This window comes from Heterocephalus glaber, unplaced genomic scaffold, assembly GCF_053883595.1.
Source record: "Heterocephalus glaber isolate CG9 unplaced genomic scaffold, H.glaber_assembly_v1.0 deba00001442, whole genome shotgun sequence".
NCBI classification, from domain to species: Eukaryota; Metazoa; Chordata; class Mammalia; order Rodentia; family Bathyergidae; genus Heterocephalus; species Heterocephalus glaber.
Window position 1 is genome coordinate 48,121,963 of NW_028258296.1, and position 18,415 is coordinate 48,140,377.

The 18,415-nt window shown below is 35.9% G+C and overlaps 1 protein-coding gene across 4 annotated transcripts in view; it reads left to right on the plus strand.

The window, feature by feature from the left end:
- Positions 1 to 18,415, plus strand: part of Magi3 (membrane associated guanylate kinase, WW and PDZ domain containing 3) — a 259,223-nt gene that overhangs the window by 196,616 nt on the left and 44,192 nt on the right. For all 4 annotated transcript variants that reach the window (XM_004853757.4, XM_013075458.3, XM_087212703.1 and 1 more), the window contains 2 exons: positions 12,380 to 12,437; positions 17,118 to 17,212. In XM_004853757.4, coding sequence (XP_004853814.2) covers positions 12,380 to 12,437; positions 17,118 to 17,212 — 153 coding nt within the window. The remainder of the gene's footprint in view (positions 1 to 12,379; positions 12,438 to 17,117; positions 17,213 to 18,415) is intronic.

Genomic DNA, 18,415 nt, shown 5'->3' on the forward strand with positions numbered 1-18,415 from the left:
TGCTCTTCTTGCTTAGATAATTTTTCCAAAACCCCAAACAAACCATGATGTGCATAAGCACGTAAGAGTGGATGGAGCTCATAATCAACTCACTGTGGTGATTATATCATTATATCATTTTATGAGAAATTGCATTTATCTCTTCTGTGAGGGTTACAATTTTTTCTTTAAAAAAAATCTTTGAAGTAAATTTGCCCTTTTAAAAAAAGTATGTCCTAAAGACAAATTTTTAAAGTTCTAAATAAATATTCAATATATTAGGCACATTCTCAACCACAAAATGTATCTGTCATGTCTGTTGAGTCTTCAAAAATATATTTAACTTAGTATGTACTAGGATAGATGCGGTAATATTTGTGGCTATTCCTTAGCTAAAATTAGAGCAGCAATAGAAACTCAGTGAAAGTCTGTAATATAGTCTCCTTCACACACATTATAAAAAATTATTAGAAAAATTATTTTTCTAAGAATCTTCAGTTAGTAACGCTAATTATTGTGTATCATGTTTTATATAATAATAAAGTCTTATAAGTAAGTGTAGAATTTATCCAAAATTGCTTTTTGAAAAAAATAGTTGCAATTAAACAGAATTTCCACATATTTTGTTCAGCATGGTTATAATATTAAGAATTTTTCTAGGAACAATTAAAATAGAATTGTTTATAATTCTATTTATAATGACATCAAAAATTTGTAAATCTTGGTACAGATCTGTTGAAATATGCATGACCTCAACACTGAAATCTATAAGACATCTTGGAAAGAAATTAATGAAGGCCTAAAATAATCGACATGGTATATTTATGGGTTGAATGATAAAATATTGTTAAAGCTGTCTAGTCTCTGTAAATTAATATCTAGATTCAGTACAGTCCCAATAAAAATTAAAATGGGATGTTTTGAAATTTACAAGCTTATTCTAAAATAAATGCCTGAAAATATAAAGGCTGTAATCAGCCAGACAATCTAAAAAAAAAAATTGAAGGACATAGGCTACCAGATTTGAAGACTTGCTATACATCTACAATAGCAAAAACAGCATGGTACTCAAATAAAGATAAGACAGTAGATGAGTGAGACAAAATGCAGAGTTCATGCCTGCCTTGCAAGTTCAAGGTCCCGAGTCTGATCCCCAGTACCCCCCAAAAAAAAGAAAGAAAAGAAAATCCAGAGTTCAGAAATAGATACATACATATCTGGTCACTTGATTTCCAACCAAGGAGGCACCAAATCAATTCAGTGAGGAAAGGAAGTGTCTTTAACAAATGGTGCTGGGACGAGTTGATATTCACATGGAAAAATGAACCTTACCTACACCTTACTCTCAGATGGATCAAAGGTCTAAGCATAAAAGTGGAACCATAAAACTTTTAGAAAAAAATAGAGGAAAGTCTTCATGACTTCGGGATTGATAAAGGTTTCTTATAATGGCTAAAAAAGCATCACTATAGAAGAAAAAATTGATATTCTGTACTTAAAGCAAATTTTAAGTTTCTGTTCATTAGAAGGCACCATTAAGAAATAAACACCTAAACTGGACATGGTGGTACATGCCTGTAGTGCCAGCACTTGGGAGCTGAGGCAGGAGGATCGCTGAGTTCAAGACCAGCCAGGGCTACATAGTGAGTTTTTAAGGCCAGTCTGCTGAACTGCATAGTGAGTCCCTATCTCTCAAGAAAAAAAAGGAAATGAAGACCAAGTTGCAGATTTTGTAACATATATCTAAGAAGGGAATTATGTTCAGAATCTTATAAGGAACTATTTTACAGCTCAATAATAAGACAATCATATTTCAAAATGAGCAAAATATTTAAATGGACATTTACAAAATGGCCAAAAACCACATGAAAATATACTCAAAATTTATGGTCATTCAACTAGTTTGAAAATTAAGACCTTAGCGAGATACCACTTTACAAGCACTACAATGACTGTTGTTGTTTTTTTGTTTTGTTTTCTATTTTTTGGTACTGGGGATTGAACTCGGGTCCTTCTGCTTGCAAGGCAGGCGCTGGAACCACTGAGCTACATCCCCAGCTCTATTTTTTTTTTTTTAAAGTAATATTGGTGAGGATGGGATTAAACAGTATCCTTTATACATTGCTATTCAGGATGGAAAATGGCACACCTACTTTAGAAAACAATTTGGCAGTATCCTAGAGAGTTAAACATAGATTTATCAAGGGCCAGGGATTTAGCTCAGTGGTTCTGCTGTCTGCCTCACAAGTGCAAGGTCCCAAGTTCATCAATCCCCGGTACCCCCCCAAAAAACCGTGTTCGATCCCCAGTACCAAAAAAATAGATAGATTTATCAAGTGATCTAATCATTTCCCTCTCTTCGGTAGCTATCCAACAGGAATAAAAACATATGTCCACACAAAGACTTGTATGCAAATATTCATAGCAATACTATTCATAATACCCAAAAAGTGAAATCAACCCAAATGTTCATTAGCCAGGAAATGGATAAAGGGTGATACAGCTCTATAGTGGAATATTCAGCAATAAAAAGAAACAAAACATTATATATGTATGATTCTCAAAAATATGCTAAGTCAAGCATGATGGTACCCACCTGAAATCTCAGCTATTCTGGAGGCTGAGGCAAGAGAATCACAAATTCCAAGCCAAACTGGGCAACTTAGTGAGACCTTGTCTTGAAATAAAATTAAAAAGGGCTGGGGATGTAGTTCAGTGGTAGAGTACTTGCCTAGCATGTGTAAGCCCCTAAGTTCAATCTCCCATACCAGGACAAAAATTTTGCTAAATGAAAGAAGCTAGACCAGATAATCATATGACTTCTTTGTTGGGAATAGGCAAATCTATAGAAATAGAAAACAAGTTAGTGATTGCCTGGGACTGAAGATGGGAATACAGATGAGCTGTTAACAGCATAAGGGACCTGAATGGAGTGATAAAAATATTGTAACACTGGATTGTGGTGATGATTGTACAATCGAGTAAATTATTAGAAATCCCTGAATTATATACTTAAAACAGATGAAATTTTTTTTTTTTTGGTACCAGGGATCAAACTTGGGTTCTTGCACTTGCACAGCAGGCGGCGAAACCACTGAGCTAAACCCCCCGCCCAAAGTTTTTTTTTAATGACCAAAGGACTTGCATACTTCACGAAAGAAAAGAAGGGTTAATAATGTAAAAAGGTGCTTGTTTTTAGTCATCACTACAGTGAGATACATTGATTTTCACTCGGAGGGCTAAAGATACCAGCCCCATCCTCTAGAAGGACTAAAGTCATGTACACTGACAAAACCAAAGATCAGTGAGATTTTTATAGCAATTAGAACTTCATTGTTGGTGGGGATGAAAAATTGGGTGAACATTTTAAAGAACTTTCAGCAGTTCCTATGAGGTACTGCTTAGAGAAATGAAAACTACAGAAATTATCATGGCATCTTTAGTGATAGTAGCTCAAACCTGGATGTAGGTTGGTGTTTTAGTTTTAGTTTATTGTTTTGTCTTGAATTTTTTTTTTTTTTTTTTTTTGTATCGGGGATAGAACTCGGGTCCTTGCACTTGCAGGGCAGGCGGCGGATTGTCTTGAATATTTTAATGACAAACATCCTAAGTATCCATCAACAAGAGAATGGATAAACAATTTATATCATGAAATACTACTCACCTGTAAAAAGAAAAAACTGTTGATAAACACTCATCAACATGGGTGAATCTCAGAAACAGGTTGAGTAAAAAAAAGCCTGGATCAAAAGAATAGGAACTTAATTATCCATTATTTAAACAGACCAAATTCTTTATGGTGAAAGAAATCAGAAAATAAGGGGAGAGAAGGGAAGTGGGGTGAATGGAAATCTCTGGAATGATGGATATTTCTGCCCTCTTTGAGGCAGCAGTTATGCAGGTATATGCAATTGTCATACCCTTTTTTGTAATCAATCAGTTATATTAATTTAATCATTGAAAGAGCATTTGAGATCTCCACATTTTATTATGAATAAGTTGCTACTCAAGAAATTTTTATGTTATACTTCCCTTGTGTATAAGACTTTCAATGCCAAGTTCTTATGGTGAAATCAGCCATTGTGAAGGCAAATAGAATATATTATACTGTAGAGTTTGACTAATATGGTATGAGTTCAGGGCATGTCTTTTTTTTTTTTTTTTTTTTTTTTTTGGTGCTGGGAATTGAACTCAGGACCTCACACTTGCCAGCCAGGCGCTGTGCCACTGAGCTAAATCCTTGGCCCTACAACATGTCTATTTTGATGGACTCCCATTTCTTTTCCTGCCCTCTAATTATTTTAGTTCAATTTTCTGCCTCTTCCTGTTGTCTTTTTTGTAAAGGTATTTATTCTCATCACTTTTAACTATCAGTTTACTGTAACAAGCACCTTTATCTAAATCTCTAGTATTACCCTCTATTCTGAATTATTTTTCCATGTTTCCTATTACTTTTGAGCCTTTGTTTTTGTTTGTCTTGTTAGCACTTCAAAGTGCTTCTACTTTTTTTCTGGTCCTGAAGATCTAACCTCCAGGCCCTCAAACATGCCAGGCAAGTGCTCTACTGAGCTATATCCTCAGGCCCTGATGAACATATTTAAAACTACATGTGACATCTTTCTCCTAATGCCACCCCTGTACCTCTTCTGTTATAAATACTATCCTCATCTAGGGAAAATCTTTGCAATCATGTTTGCTTCTTTGTCTTTTCTTGGTCTTCCCTATGTAGTTTTTACTAAGTGTGAAGAAATCGAGCCACCATCTGCTGCACAGTAAGTGCTCATGAAACATGTTAACTCTGGCTATTTCCCCCCCACCCCCCGCCCATACAGGGGATCAAACTCAGGACCTTGTGCTTGCAAGGCAGGCATGACACCATTGAACTACATCCCCAGCCCTCCCTATGAAGTTTTTAAACCCTGTTGCTTTTGCTTTTTCTCATTTTGCCAGTACATTATTATTCAAGTTCATATATATATAATGATATAAAAACTGAAAGAATTTTACAGTGAACATATATGCCCACCACTGAGATATTATAATTAACATTTTGTGACATTTCTTTCTTTTTTTTTCCAATGCTGAGAATCACATCCGGGACCTTGCACATGGTAGGCAAGCATGCTACCACTGGGCTACCTCCCTGGCCTACATTTTGCTTATTCACATAGCAATCTTTCCATCTGTCCTCTCTATCCATGCTTTTTCCTTTATATTGTATCTTCCTTTACATTTTTCTAATTGTCACACACTTGGATTATTCTTGGTCTTTCTTCCTGTAGTTACTTCTGTCCCTCTAATATATTTCCTTTATGCTGAGGGTCTCCAAAATGGTGGTACTCAAACTGTCTATTGGCTTACAAGAAGAAGATGTTAGAACTTATTTTTCCCAATACTGAGGAAATATATATAAACTAAGCTTCAATGCTATTTTATGTACAGTGATAATGGCACTCATACTCATCCCATACATCAAGTGATTCCGTACACCACCCAGTGTGAATGCGCATGAGTGTGATACCCTTCCTTTTTTTCTCCAGGGTTCTATGAAGTTTTGCAGTTTATGTGTGCCAAGTTAAGTGGATTTGTAGTTTTTAAATTAGCCCACACAGAATTGAAATGTTCATTAAAAGAATTCTGCAAAGATACTGCCTAAGGTAATAATAAGAAAATGGTTGAGCTGATACTCTATAACACTTCATATAAAGGGTTTTTTTTGGCACCGGGGTTTGAACTCGGGTCCTTGCGCTTGCGAGGCAGGCAGTGGCACCACTGAGCTAAATCCCCGGCCCTGTCATATAAAGTTTTTAAAATGACACCGAGGTAAAATGCTGATAATTATTTGATCATCTCCTTTTAAAATATTTGGTTTTGCATATGCTGTATTATAGTGTATATATTTGTGAGTAAATATATATCTTGGGGGTACATGTTCAGATTTTTTTTAGGTTTTTGGGGTTTTTTTTAATTTTTTGAGCTGGAGTCCCTCTATATAGTCCAGGCTGGCCTTAAACTCGTGACGATCCTTCTGCCTCAGCCTCCCAAGCGCTGGAATTATAGGTGTGTACCATCACTCTTGGCCGCATTCAGATTTCTTTACTGAGAAGGCTGTATAATCAGAAAACCTTGGAGACATTGCCTAATACCACTAAATTTAATCTTTCTAAAATATAACTATCTCTCCACTTGCTTCACATTGTCACCAGAATAAAGCCTAGACTCCTTGGTAAAGTATTAAAGATTGTTGTATAATTGAACCATATCCTGTAATTCCTTTTCAGAGTACTTTCGTGGCATAAATGTGACACAGTTTCCTCTCTGCCTTTGTCACATGTCCATTTCTTCTGCCAGGAGCCAACCTTGTTCCCTGTGTCCACCTGGCTCATACCGATTATTCTTCTAAACTCACATCTAAAGTGTAACTTCTTTGTGGCTTCCTCTTTTGTCCTTTTTCATATCAGAATTAGTTGTTCTCTGTGCCCAATAACATTGTGACTCATCTCTAGTGTAGCAGTTGTGCTGTAGCTCACACCATACTTTAGGAACAATGACTGTCTTATTCACCTGTCTAGATCCCTTTTGTAGAGACTTAAATGTTAGGAAAAAAGAAAGAGGGACAGAAGAAGGCAAGGGGCAGAGGGAGGAAGGGGAAGGGGAGAGAAGGGAAAGGAGGAATCTACTCTGTCCTCCAGATCGATTTGTTTGCCTTTCTTGGAAATATTTTTTAAGTCTGTAAAGTTTGGGGAGGGTCAATAAATAATAAACCTGTCTGTGTTTACTAGTTTGTAGTTGAGAGAGAAGACACAGGTGACAGGTCAGAGTGTAGCTGATGAGTGAATGTGGCTTTTGCCCTGCATCTATATGGGCTTCTTGATATTTTACCTCTATAGGAGCAGAGTTCAACTCGTAATCCCTGGCCTCTCTGTTGAGCCACAGGCCCCTCCTAGGAGGCAGGCTTTGTGGAGGAGAGGCCAGAATGCATCTAGGCAGGCAGGCAGGCAGGCAGGCAGGCATCGAAAACAGACTCCAGAGTCGTGCACCAGGAATATCGCTTTTGTTCTATAAAACTCACCAGTCAGATGAGATGTTCTTTTGTCCTTAGGGAAGAAATTGAGGGGGCTCAGAGAAACTAGAAATGTTCCTCTCATCGCTTCTGTGGAATTTCAAGAGTGAGAATGAGCCTAATGCTCTTTTTTTTTTTTTTGTACCAGGGATCGAACTCAGGGCCATGTGCTTGCGCAGCAGGCGGCGAAACCACTGAGCTAAATCCCCGGCCCTTAATGCTCTTTACTTTAGGGGTGGCCATATGTCTTCGTTGGCCCAGGACTAACCAGCTCATCCCTGTTATGCCAGCATAATTATTAATAGGGTCTCCTTTTATTCTCAAAAATGAACAATATATGGTCATAATTATATCTTAAGATAAAATAAGCAAAATTGCATTCAGTATTCTAGCAATATTACCAGATTCTGGGGTGCTGGAGTCTTCTTAGAGGTGACCTGAACAGAGAATTGAATAAAACAAGCATAAACGGTGGCAATTTACATATATTAAAGGTAGGAAAAAAGCGGACGGATAAAAGAAAAACAGGCTCTGCAGAGTAAGTTTGGTCCAAGTAAAAGGGGAGGAAAAATAAAAATACCATGCAGGAGTGGCAAACCTATGGCACACGTATTGTTTTTCTTTAAAAAAAAAAAAGATGGTATGTATGAGTTGTTTTTTCTAAACTAAAACCTCAGTATTCAGGTTTAATTGTGTTTGTACTTTATAATAAATAAGTGGGTTTTGGGATACAATTTGGACACTCTTCTCTAAAAGGTTCCCATTGCTAGAGGATGGGCTGTCATGAGGAGGCACCATAGTGAGCTCTTAATGGCAATTGTCTCTTTTTCATATTTCCCACCCTGATATCACACCCAGGTCATACTATCAGAAAACTGCTCCAGTTCTCCAGAGAGGCTCACATGCAGGGCTCTGAGAACTGTTGTGCGCATATGTTCTAGGATCTTGTGAGCCTCGTTTCCCAGCCAGTTTTAGCCATGCCCTAGCTTCTTATCTCAGTAATAGTCTACCTCCTTTAGTATAAGGGCTACTCTCCCATCCTCAAAACTGGGTTCACCTTTCTTAGATTGCCTGTACTTAATCTAGTAAGGAACCCTCAATTGGAACCTCGAGCCTTTTGGTTTTATGCTCTGCCAACCTTTACCATGTTCTCTGTACACTTTGTCTTCCCCTCCATTGGGAGACAGCCCCATAATAGTCTGTTTTCAGGATAGACTATAAATGACTCCCATTGGTATTCTCCCTCATGCTTTGCAGAGTAGATGCTGAAAAGACAATAATAATAATTGAAATGAAGAATTTTATATTTTAAGATATTGTCTTCTGTTAAACATTAAAATCTTCTAGGAAGACCTTACAAATTCTAAAATTTGTCCTTTCCTTCCCAGTCTTCTGATATTCAGAACTCAACTGTCTTTATATTATATCTGATGGTTTAATTGATATACATATTTATCTTACATTCAAATAAAATAATTAGTGTTTTGGTTTAAGCAGTTATCTTAAAAATACAACATCAGGAATCCATTCTACTCTCAACCCACCCCATTTCTCTTACCATGAAAGAAAGATTAAATTTTTACTAAAGGCGGCTTATAAGTGTATTGAATGTTGATGTCATTTTGGAGCTTAGAGAATGATAAAAGAAAATTACCAACTGAATAGAGCTCCACTATGAGAAAGCAATTGTAATTCATACATTTAAATAAGAAAAATCCTATTTTTGGAAGAGAAAAGAAAGGAGGATAAATTCATGGGTGTAGAACCAGCCAGCTGCTTGATATGCCAAAAATAGTTTTGCCTTTTGAATCAACTTTTTCTGGGAATTTAGCTTCTAACATCGGAAAAGATGGTTAGAGTAGGTCTTATCTCAAAAATAAATATAGTAAACACATTTCTCATGGCCTTTGTATTCCCCACAATTCCTACATGATTTTTTTTCACAACTAAATTAAAAAAGTCATCTCTTAAGGATTCAAGCTTCCATTTTATTCTTCAGTGGCAGCAGTATTCTTACATTTGCCCTTACCTTTTCAGGGCTTTCTAAAGTTACGGAAGACCTGATGCGAAGCATTTGTTAGTGTTGATCATGGCTTTCACATCTGTCTTTTTCGACACCTGACATTTCTTGAATGTGCATTGGTGCTAGGCAATCTACTAGGCACTTTTGATGTATCATTTGTTTCCTAACTTCCTCAAATCCTTATTCATTTTTTATTTCCATAGCCATTTTCATATTAGATATTCAGTAAATATTTTATTATATATAATTTTTATTCCAGAAGAGCCCGGCACCTAGAAATGGTCTTATCCTTCTTCACTCTTTCCTCCCTTACTCCCCATCTAGTCGTTAAATCATATTACTTTGCCTCTTTTATCTTTATTATCCATTCCATCTCACCATTCCTGCTACCACTGCCAGAGTTACAACCTTCATTTCTTTTCTAGTCTCTTAATGTTTTGTCTATTTTTATTCTCACTCCACACCTTCTATTTCATCTCTATTTCTGATGCCCATAATCTTTTTCATATATAAATCTAATCATGTTACAGTCCAGCTTATTCAATTCTGTCGTCATCAAAATAATCAAATTTCTTAACCTGACACTCTAGGATTGTTATAATTTGGGGTTTGATTCTAAGAATCATCTCTCTTTCACTCCAGTCTACCAAATTATTTGTAATTATGAAAATGCCAGGCACTAGCACCTCAGTGCCCTTTGATCTGCCTGGAAGACACCCTTTTCCTGAGCTCCACCAACTTCTTTCAAAGGTTTTTTCCGACAGGCACTCTTAGGGGTAGCTGGTGTCACTCCTCTTCACTCCAGCAAGTTTATCTTTATCTTGTCCTTCATCTCTTCTCTCTTCCTGTCCGGACCATGAACTCCTGAGGGTAAAGATCTGTGTTGGGTTTCTAACTTTCATTTCTGCATAGGGAAGAAAAAGGAAGAAAGAGGAGGGAGAAAAGGAAGGAAGGAAACGAGTGAATGACTCGGTTTGCTAGATATGTATGTAGTTTATAAAATTGCTAGGTACTTTAGTCTTGCTTTTATGACCTGAATTTTAAAAAGGCAAATAATAAGCCATTTATTTATCTACATTAAAGTACCTCACGAAACACCGCTAATAATATCAGCTGCGAGCGTTTAAAATTACTAAAAGTGGGCCAGGGATTTAGCTCAGTGGTTTCGCTGCTTGCTGTGCAAGCACAAGGACTCGAGTTCGATCCCTGGTACCAAAAAAAAAATTTACTGAAAGTAACTCAGATGATAATTTGCCACATTTGTTTGTTCTCCTATAAAAGCGTTGTGCTTAACATGTCAGTTGCTAATTGCTTTAAGTGTTAAAATGCTAAACCAACTTCACATTAACTCTGAAATGTATGTTGATCTTTTATCCTTATTAATAGCACATCCTTTTTAGTGAAGATTACAAATGTTTCAAATATTAAATGTACTGTTTCAGCTGTCTCTGTGCTTCCTTCACTTCTGCAACCTTCTCTAAAGAAAAAGCATAGAATTGTGGCATAGCTGTACAGTTCATCCTTACTTAGCACCATTTAGTTCCCATGCTATTTCAAGAAAATTTCTAGTGAAGGAAACAAACCTCTTTTGTAGAAGATCAATAATGTGCCAAGTATTTTTTCTTTCCAGTACCAGGGGTCGAACTCAGGACCTTGCACTTGCAAGGCAGGCGTGGTGCCACTGAGCTAAATCCCCAGCCCTTTGTAGAAGATCAATAATATTTGGTAATATTGTTATTGTGCCTTTTTACAGATATAATCCAAAAAGTATCTTTATTGATATAACAATTACTTGGTAAAAAAAAAATTACCTATTTTTGACCATTTACTTTGTAGCTGCAGATGAACTGAAGTGTTTCTTAGTACTTTTTTTTTTCCTGTTTTCACATATTTCAATTATCTTAGTTCCACTATTTTTGTCTTTTCCACCTCAAACATTTCAACCAGGTCCTTTAAAGGGAACCCACAAAAACTTACTGAGCAGTGAAACCACCAACTAATACACACACGTACATACAAAAACAAGAGTGCTGGAGAAGGGGAAGGATAATTCAGAATTTTTCAAGAGGGTAGTCATCTGTTTTCTTTTATTCTGAGTGAAGGATAATAATTGTATCAGAGTAAAACAGTTTCTGTAGTTTGACAATTTCATTATAGTGGGATTCTGACTTAAAAAGTTAATATGTCACAGCAGAGCCTCAATGATAGACAGGTAATGAAGTCTTTTCATCTGTTCTAAGCCTGTTTGCTGTCCAGCATACTTCATTTGTATATTTTTCAGCATAGCAGAAGCACTGTAAAAGAACTGAAAATAAAAGTATAGGACATTGGGCCGGGGATTTAGCTCAGTGGTTCCGCCACTTGCCTCGCAAGCGCAAGGACCCAGAAAAAAAAAAAAAGTATAGGACATCATAGTGTAGATCTGTAGATATTTTTAAAGTTCCTTCTTGCTCATCTCACATATAATTCATAGCACTACAACCACCCACTGCAACATTCCTGCCAGTGTAATCCACGTCTGACTAATAAGATGGTTCTTCATAAAGGAATGCAGTCAAAGTGAGAAAGAAAAAAGGATTCTTTTTGGACAAAGTCAGTTTATGTTGGAAAGGCCAGAAATTTTTTCAACTATCTTAAACTCAACTACAATCAGCTTTTCTCATTGTATTTTATTAGTCAATTACTTGGAGTAAATAATTTATAATAATGCTATGTAAGATATGTCTTTGTTAGCATTAATACAGATTACGTAGATACATATTACACAAGAGACTGTGATTGTTAAATTAGTTTTCTACCAGATGCTGAGGTCAAGCTAATGTGAAGAAAAACAGGTACTTCCTTGGGTTTTAAACAAATTCAGATTGCCTGCTTGAAATGGTAAAAAACCAAGATTGGGCCTTCCTTTGAGAAGTAGGTCAGAATGTAATAAGAGAAATGATTATGTATAACAGAAAAAAATTTTAAGAAGCAGCTGCTACTTGTATTGAACTACAGGTTAAGTGTGTCTCATGTCAGTATTACCAAACTTCTTTAAAATATTTACAATGATTTTTAATAGTATTTTATGTCTTATGATTCAGATAAATACTTTTTAGTTTAATGTCAGCTTTTGTTCTAGGATTCTAATTATCTACTTGGATAAACCTTGCCTGTTGAAGAAGGCACTCAAACTTAACTGTATTTGTTCTTTGAGAATAAGCTTTAGCTTTCTAAGTCCCAAGTATTCGTATAATAAAACAAATTCACTCATTGATGAATTATTTTTTGTTCGTTTTGAATCTGGCATTTCACTACATTTTCTTTATTTACAGAGCTTCCTTATGGCTGGGAGAAAATAGAGGACCCTCAATATGGCACATACTATGTTGAGTAAGTTTCTTGCCCCAGTTAATATTCTTTCAATGGTTTTCCTTTCAGTATATGGCTTTAGGGGACACTGGATATGGCACTTAGGCTTCTATCATCCAGTTTGAGAGGTTTTCAAATGGGAGAATGGGAAGGTAGGGGCAGCACAGACCTCCTTTACTGCCTTTGAGCTTTGCAAAAGCTGGCCTTGAACTTCTAAATATAAAACAGAAGATGAGAAACCTGACACCCACCTGCAGTCCCAGCTACATGGGAAGCTGAGGCGGGAGGATTGCTTGAGCCCAGTGTGACATAGCAAGACCCCATCTCAAACAGAAGAGAGAAAGTGACTGGGAGACTAATGGCTAGAGACGATATCCTTGCTACTGTAGCTTTAAGACGAAAGGCAGTAGATGGAAAACTGACATGGGGACACTGGATAGGCAGACGCTTTTTTTTTTTTTTTTGTGACAGGGTCTCACTGTGTATGTAGTTCAGGCTGGCCTTGAACTCACTACATAGCCCAGGATGGCCTCAGACTTGTGGCCGTCCTCCTTCCTCAGCTTCCCGAGTGCTGGGATTACAGGTTTGCACCACCACATCTGGCTCTTGGATAGGTGAACTCTTGAGGTTACTTCCTATACCACCAGGGTATGTATTCTTCTGAAAACAATTAAAAGACTTTAAAAGCATAAAATTTTGAAATATGAGATTAAAGGTATGTTCTCGAAGCCAAGCATGGATAGTGTACACCTGTAATCTCAGCACTTGAGGGTGGGGATTTAGCTCAGTGGTTCTGCTGCCTGCCCCAAAAGCGCAAGGACCTGAGTTCAATCCCTGGTACCAAAACAAAAACAAAAACTCAACACTTGGGAGGCTGGGGTAGGAGGATTGGCTCAAATTCAGTGCCAGCCTGGGCTATATAGTGAGTTCAAGACCAGCCTGAACTACATAGCAAAATGCTGTCTCAAAAAAACCCAAGGAAACAAACAAAAAAGTTAAAAGTGTGTTCTCGTTTAAGGAGTTAAGGAAAATTTAGTATAGGGAAGGGTAAAGTTGCTTCTTATGCAGCTGTTATGGTTAAATTTAAGTATAAGTATATGTCAGAGAGGAGCACCAAACACCTGTTTTGTGTTAGCCAGAGAAACCAAGCCAATGTCACATCCAATTTTTCTTTTTCTTTATCCAATTGCTACATTGTTAACCACTGGAATCACCTTCTTTCCAGATAATGTAGATAGGATTTTGACCTCAGGTGGCTAGTACCACACAGATGATTGTACCAAAACATTGCTATTTAAGGCTTAGGTAGCAAAGGCAAAATGATATTATTACCTAGAAAAATAGCAAACATAGTAATCTTCTATTTTTATGACTGCTTATTAATTTTTCAACACTTGTGTCATAAACCAATGCTATTTCATGCTAATTATTCCAAAAGTAAGCATCTCTGACTCCTGTATGGTCTTTAATATATAGATTGTTACTGAGTCACTGTGGTTAGAGAGATTTTTGGAATAGCTTCTTAAATCCAATGTATATCCAAAGGAAATCGCTCCATTCGATTGACCCTTAGGTATATAACTTAACAGTTTCCAAGGTTTGGGTCCTTTGAAAGGCTATGGTAATTTTATTTCCATTGTGTTATTTATATGTTGCTGATACTGGTGAAATGTAATGTGAAAAGTACTGTATATAGCAACTCTTTGGTTAGTTTCTCCCTACAGCACAAACAACTGTTTTTAAGTCTAAGGAATAGTTAAGAGGGCAACTGAAAAGGTTTTCTGAGATGCTTTTTCTTCTTGTTGTATTTTAGCCTTTTTAAAATTGGGTTTCAATCAACTATTATTTCCCATTGACACTGCTGAACATTTCTGAGATAATGATTCTCATTATTACCCATTCCAAGTAAATTTGAATACATGGTCAAGAGGTGAAAGTCATTTGCCTGTTAGAAAATCTTGAGCTAAGTGATGTGGCTCCCATTAAGCAAGAATATGATATTGAAGTAACTTTCAGACAAAGCCTAGAGGCACCTGCTCCCAGTTGCCATGGAGGTGCGTGAAACAGCCTGAATTAGAAGCAACAACGACAACACAGTGGTTTTGTACAACTGTTCCCAGAACGAGCTCATTTACAGGGGATAATTTATTAGATTAAGGAAGAGCAGTCTGTACTCAACATGCACATTAGTATGGAGTCAGCTGAGCTATGGAGTGTGGCTTGATTCCCAGATTAGCTGGGTTTTGAATTTCGCCTGTAGTAATCTGCAGCAAGTTTACTGATGGAGATAAAAAGCTGTTACTTGAATGGCTACTCTTTGGCTCTCTTAGTTTGTCAGACCAGATGGCACAATGATTGCTTTTGGCAAGAGCCTTGTAGTAGTAACACCAACTGCAATGGCAGTTTTTCTTCATGAATATTTATTTTAGAGGCTGAGAATCTGAAACGGATTGGTTAATTTTAAAAATAAAACTATTCCAAAATTAGTGGTAGGCCTTTTATAAAAATACTTGTATATTTAGAAATGTTATCTTGATTGTGTTTCATTAAAGGTCTCTATATGCTTAGGTAACAGAGTTAAAATATACATCTGGTTTCTTACCTCATATTCTTCATGAATTTGTTGAGATGAGTTTTTAAAATCTATATATTAAACATAAAATTGTAATACAGGTTATTCCAAATTATATATTAGATATTAAAGTATACTTTCTTGGTGCCCCTATTTAGCTTTTCTGATAACATAATATTGTCCTCTCTTATAGAGTATCTCTCACTCCAGGGCTAGTTATATATAGTAAACAATCTTTTACAACTTAATATGAGAATATATATATAGTATATAATATATATCAGAATATATATTATATATAGTAAACAATCTTTTACAACTCAATATGAGAATATATATATAGTATTTAATATATAAGTATATATTATATATAGTAAACAATCTTTTACAACTTAATATGAGAATATAAATAAAAGGAGAGTATTTTCACTTTTTTGTTTAACTTTGGGGAGTGACATTTTAATCTAGTCTAGGGTAACAGATGTAATTACTTCACTAAATCATATTTTTTTGTCAAAGAATTTTCAAGAAAAGAATTATTCATTTCCATACCTCTACTGTCTTCTCCCACACATTATAAAGGATGTAAATACAAATTATAACTTTTTTATGTTCCAATGCCGGGGTAGCAAAGGGAGCCATTCTAGCAGATGACATTAAAGGGAGTCGAGGTACTTTCTAAACAGGTTTCTTCTTTTCTGAGTGTCTGTTTTTAGTTATTGTTTTTTTCCTTTTGAATACATAAAGTGTCAGTGCCTATTTTTTAAGTGGCACTTAATGTTTTTATTTTCACAGAGGGTTAAACAGTTAAAACTCAATGGAGAAGGTGCCCCTTCTAAAAATAATGTCAAGAGGAACTTGCCATATTTGAAACTATCCACATTTGTTGTGAAGTTAATATGCAGTAGAAGCCTACATGACAGAGAAAACTAACATTCCTAGCTACAAGGGTTATTTGTTTTTGTCCTTGGTGCCCTTTCCTACATTACCACTAGTGCTCACAAATGGAAAAGTAAATATTTGATTTGAGTGACTATTTATATGTAGGTTTTGTAATATTCAGCTTATCTAAAGAAAATCATATCTGAAATTCTCATGATTTGGTGTTTAATTCTTGGTGTTGACTAATGCCATTTCCTGTTGAAGTAGATTTTGCTGGAAAACATTATTTGTCTGAAATATATTTGTACAATGGAAGTGCAAGAATATGATTCCCATTGCTTCTGCACTTGACTTAGTCGTGGTTTTTAAACTTAAAACAAAAACAAAAACAGTTGTATTTTTAACCCGCTCTCATCTAACTGACTTGCTGGATCAGCAATGGTGTATTCCCCTGCTAAGACACACAGTTGCCCTTTGGTGCACCTGGCTGACCACCTCTACCCTCATCTCCCTGCACTCGTTCGTCTCTTTGCCTCCGCAGAGTCGTATGTTTTCCAAGAGTCAGTTGTGAATGTTCCCAGTCATAAGTGCCAGTTAAACACTTGTGCTTATATAGTAATTTAATTATTATATATTTATAAAGAAATTAAGTGTAAAAGAAAGTTTTTCTATAACACAAAATAATTAAAGTCACCTGGAGGGGGTGTATGGCAGATCAAATCCAGGGCTTTGTAGGGAAACACTGTACCACTGAGCTACATCTCCAGTCCCAAGAAATTCATTTTCTTGTTTCTGCTGAATGAGTGTGGGCAAGGCAGTGGAAAAGTAATATTCTAAAAGAGTTCTGTACTCAGGTTTCTTTGAAAGTATCTTTATAGCTTGCTTCATTTTAGAGAAACTTAAAACCCTTCTAACATTAACTGCCATTTAAAAAAATTACTAAGCAATTACTGACACTTGTGATTGCATCAAATAAAGTGAGTTTCTGTAAGTTTGAAAACTGTTGCCTGCCATGTATGGTAGGTTTATGGAAAGCTATATGAAGTGTGATATCATATGTTTCAGCTGCTTTGACTTCTAGGCATCTTCTGTGGGCCTTCTACGATCTCTTGTCAGTTTCTTTGTGTCCCATAGTCTAAAGATACATATTGACCCCTTAACCTGTGGTGATGGAATGGTATGAGTCTTTGTAAAAATATGTAACTCTTTTATCTGAATTTAAAGTGCATATTTTCTCCCTTTTACAGTCACCTTAACCAGAAAACCCAGTTTGAAAATCCAGTGGAGGAAGCCAAAAGGAAAAAGCAGTTAGGACAGGCTGAAATTGGGTCTTCAAAACCAGGTAGAACTTTTTGTTTGATCTTTTTTTCCAAGAATAAATTGTGAAATTTGTATGTTGAATTAATGAAAGTAAGTTTGAACTTTTTACTGCTGGAACTTTGAAATTCAACAGAGAGTATCTAATTTTTACCACTGTAAAGTTATGAATAATCTTAATAAAACATCTGAACATTGTGAGAATATTGAAATTTTTCTAACAATAGTATAAAAAACATGAAATTATTGGGTGAAAAATTGGGAAGGTTTTTTAAATGAGTTTGAAGTTTAATTTTGAAAATTGAATTGTTTATATTTAAGGTCAGGCCCTATATTAAATCATTATGACTTCTCCCAAGTTAATTGCTTAAGTCTAATGTCTGTACCATTCAGGATTCTACTTAACCACTATGAATAATAAATAAGTGCACCACATTATTTGCCTACACCCCTGAACATCAAGTAGCATAGTAGGTATTAGTAATATTAGAATCATTTGGAAAACATTTTTAAAATACATGAAGTTTTGATGGTCCCAATTATACATATTTTGAAAAAGCTTCCCAGAAAATTCTTATACGTTAGTCACACCCTTCCCTTTTTCCATCTGTCATTCATATCCAGGGATCTGTTTGCTCATGTTGTAGTAATCTAGTAGACCTCCCACTTCAGTTGCCCATGAGAAAAATGGCCTCTTCTTACAACTACTTATAACTACATAGATCCCTGTCTTAAATTCTGCAAAAAATTTGAGTTCAACAAATATTTTTGAGCCCTTACTATATGCCCAGTGTTTTGCTAGTTGCTGGATATTCAAAATGATTGAGATTAAGACAAGTCTTGCCCTTAAGAGATTACAGTCTAATATAGGAAACTGTTGGTTATAATATGTGATAATTGGTACCATTCTAGTAGAGTGGGTAAATGTGCAGGTGTAGGAGCAGGTTTGTATCTCAACTATTTTAGTTTCCTGAAATCTTTTGCTTCTATTTTCTCATCTATAAAATAGGGATAATAATAGTACCTACCTCTTGAGGTAGTTATGATGACTATGTAAATCAATACATGTAAAGTACTTACAATTGTATTTGACACATGGTGACTGATAAATGATAACTTTCATTTTTATTAACAGCTGTACAGTAGTCATCCCTTCTACTGGGGATACATTTAAAACCCTTAGTGGATGCCTGAAATCATTAGTAGTACCAAACCTTCAGCTTTTTCA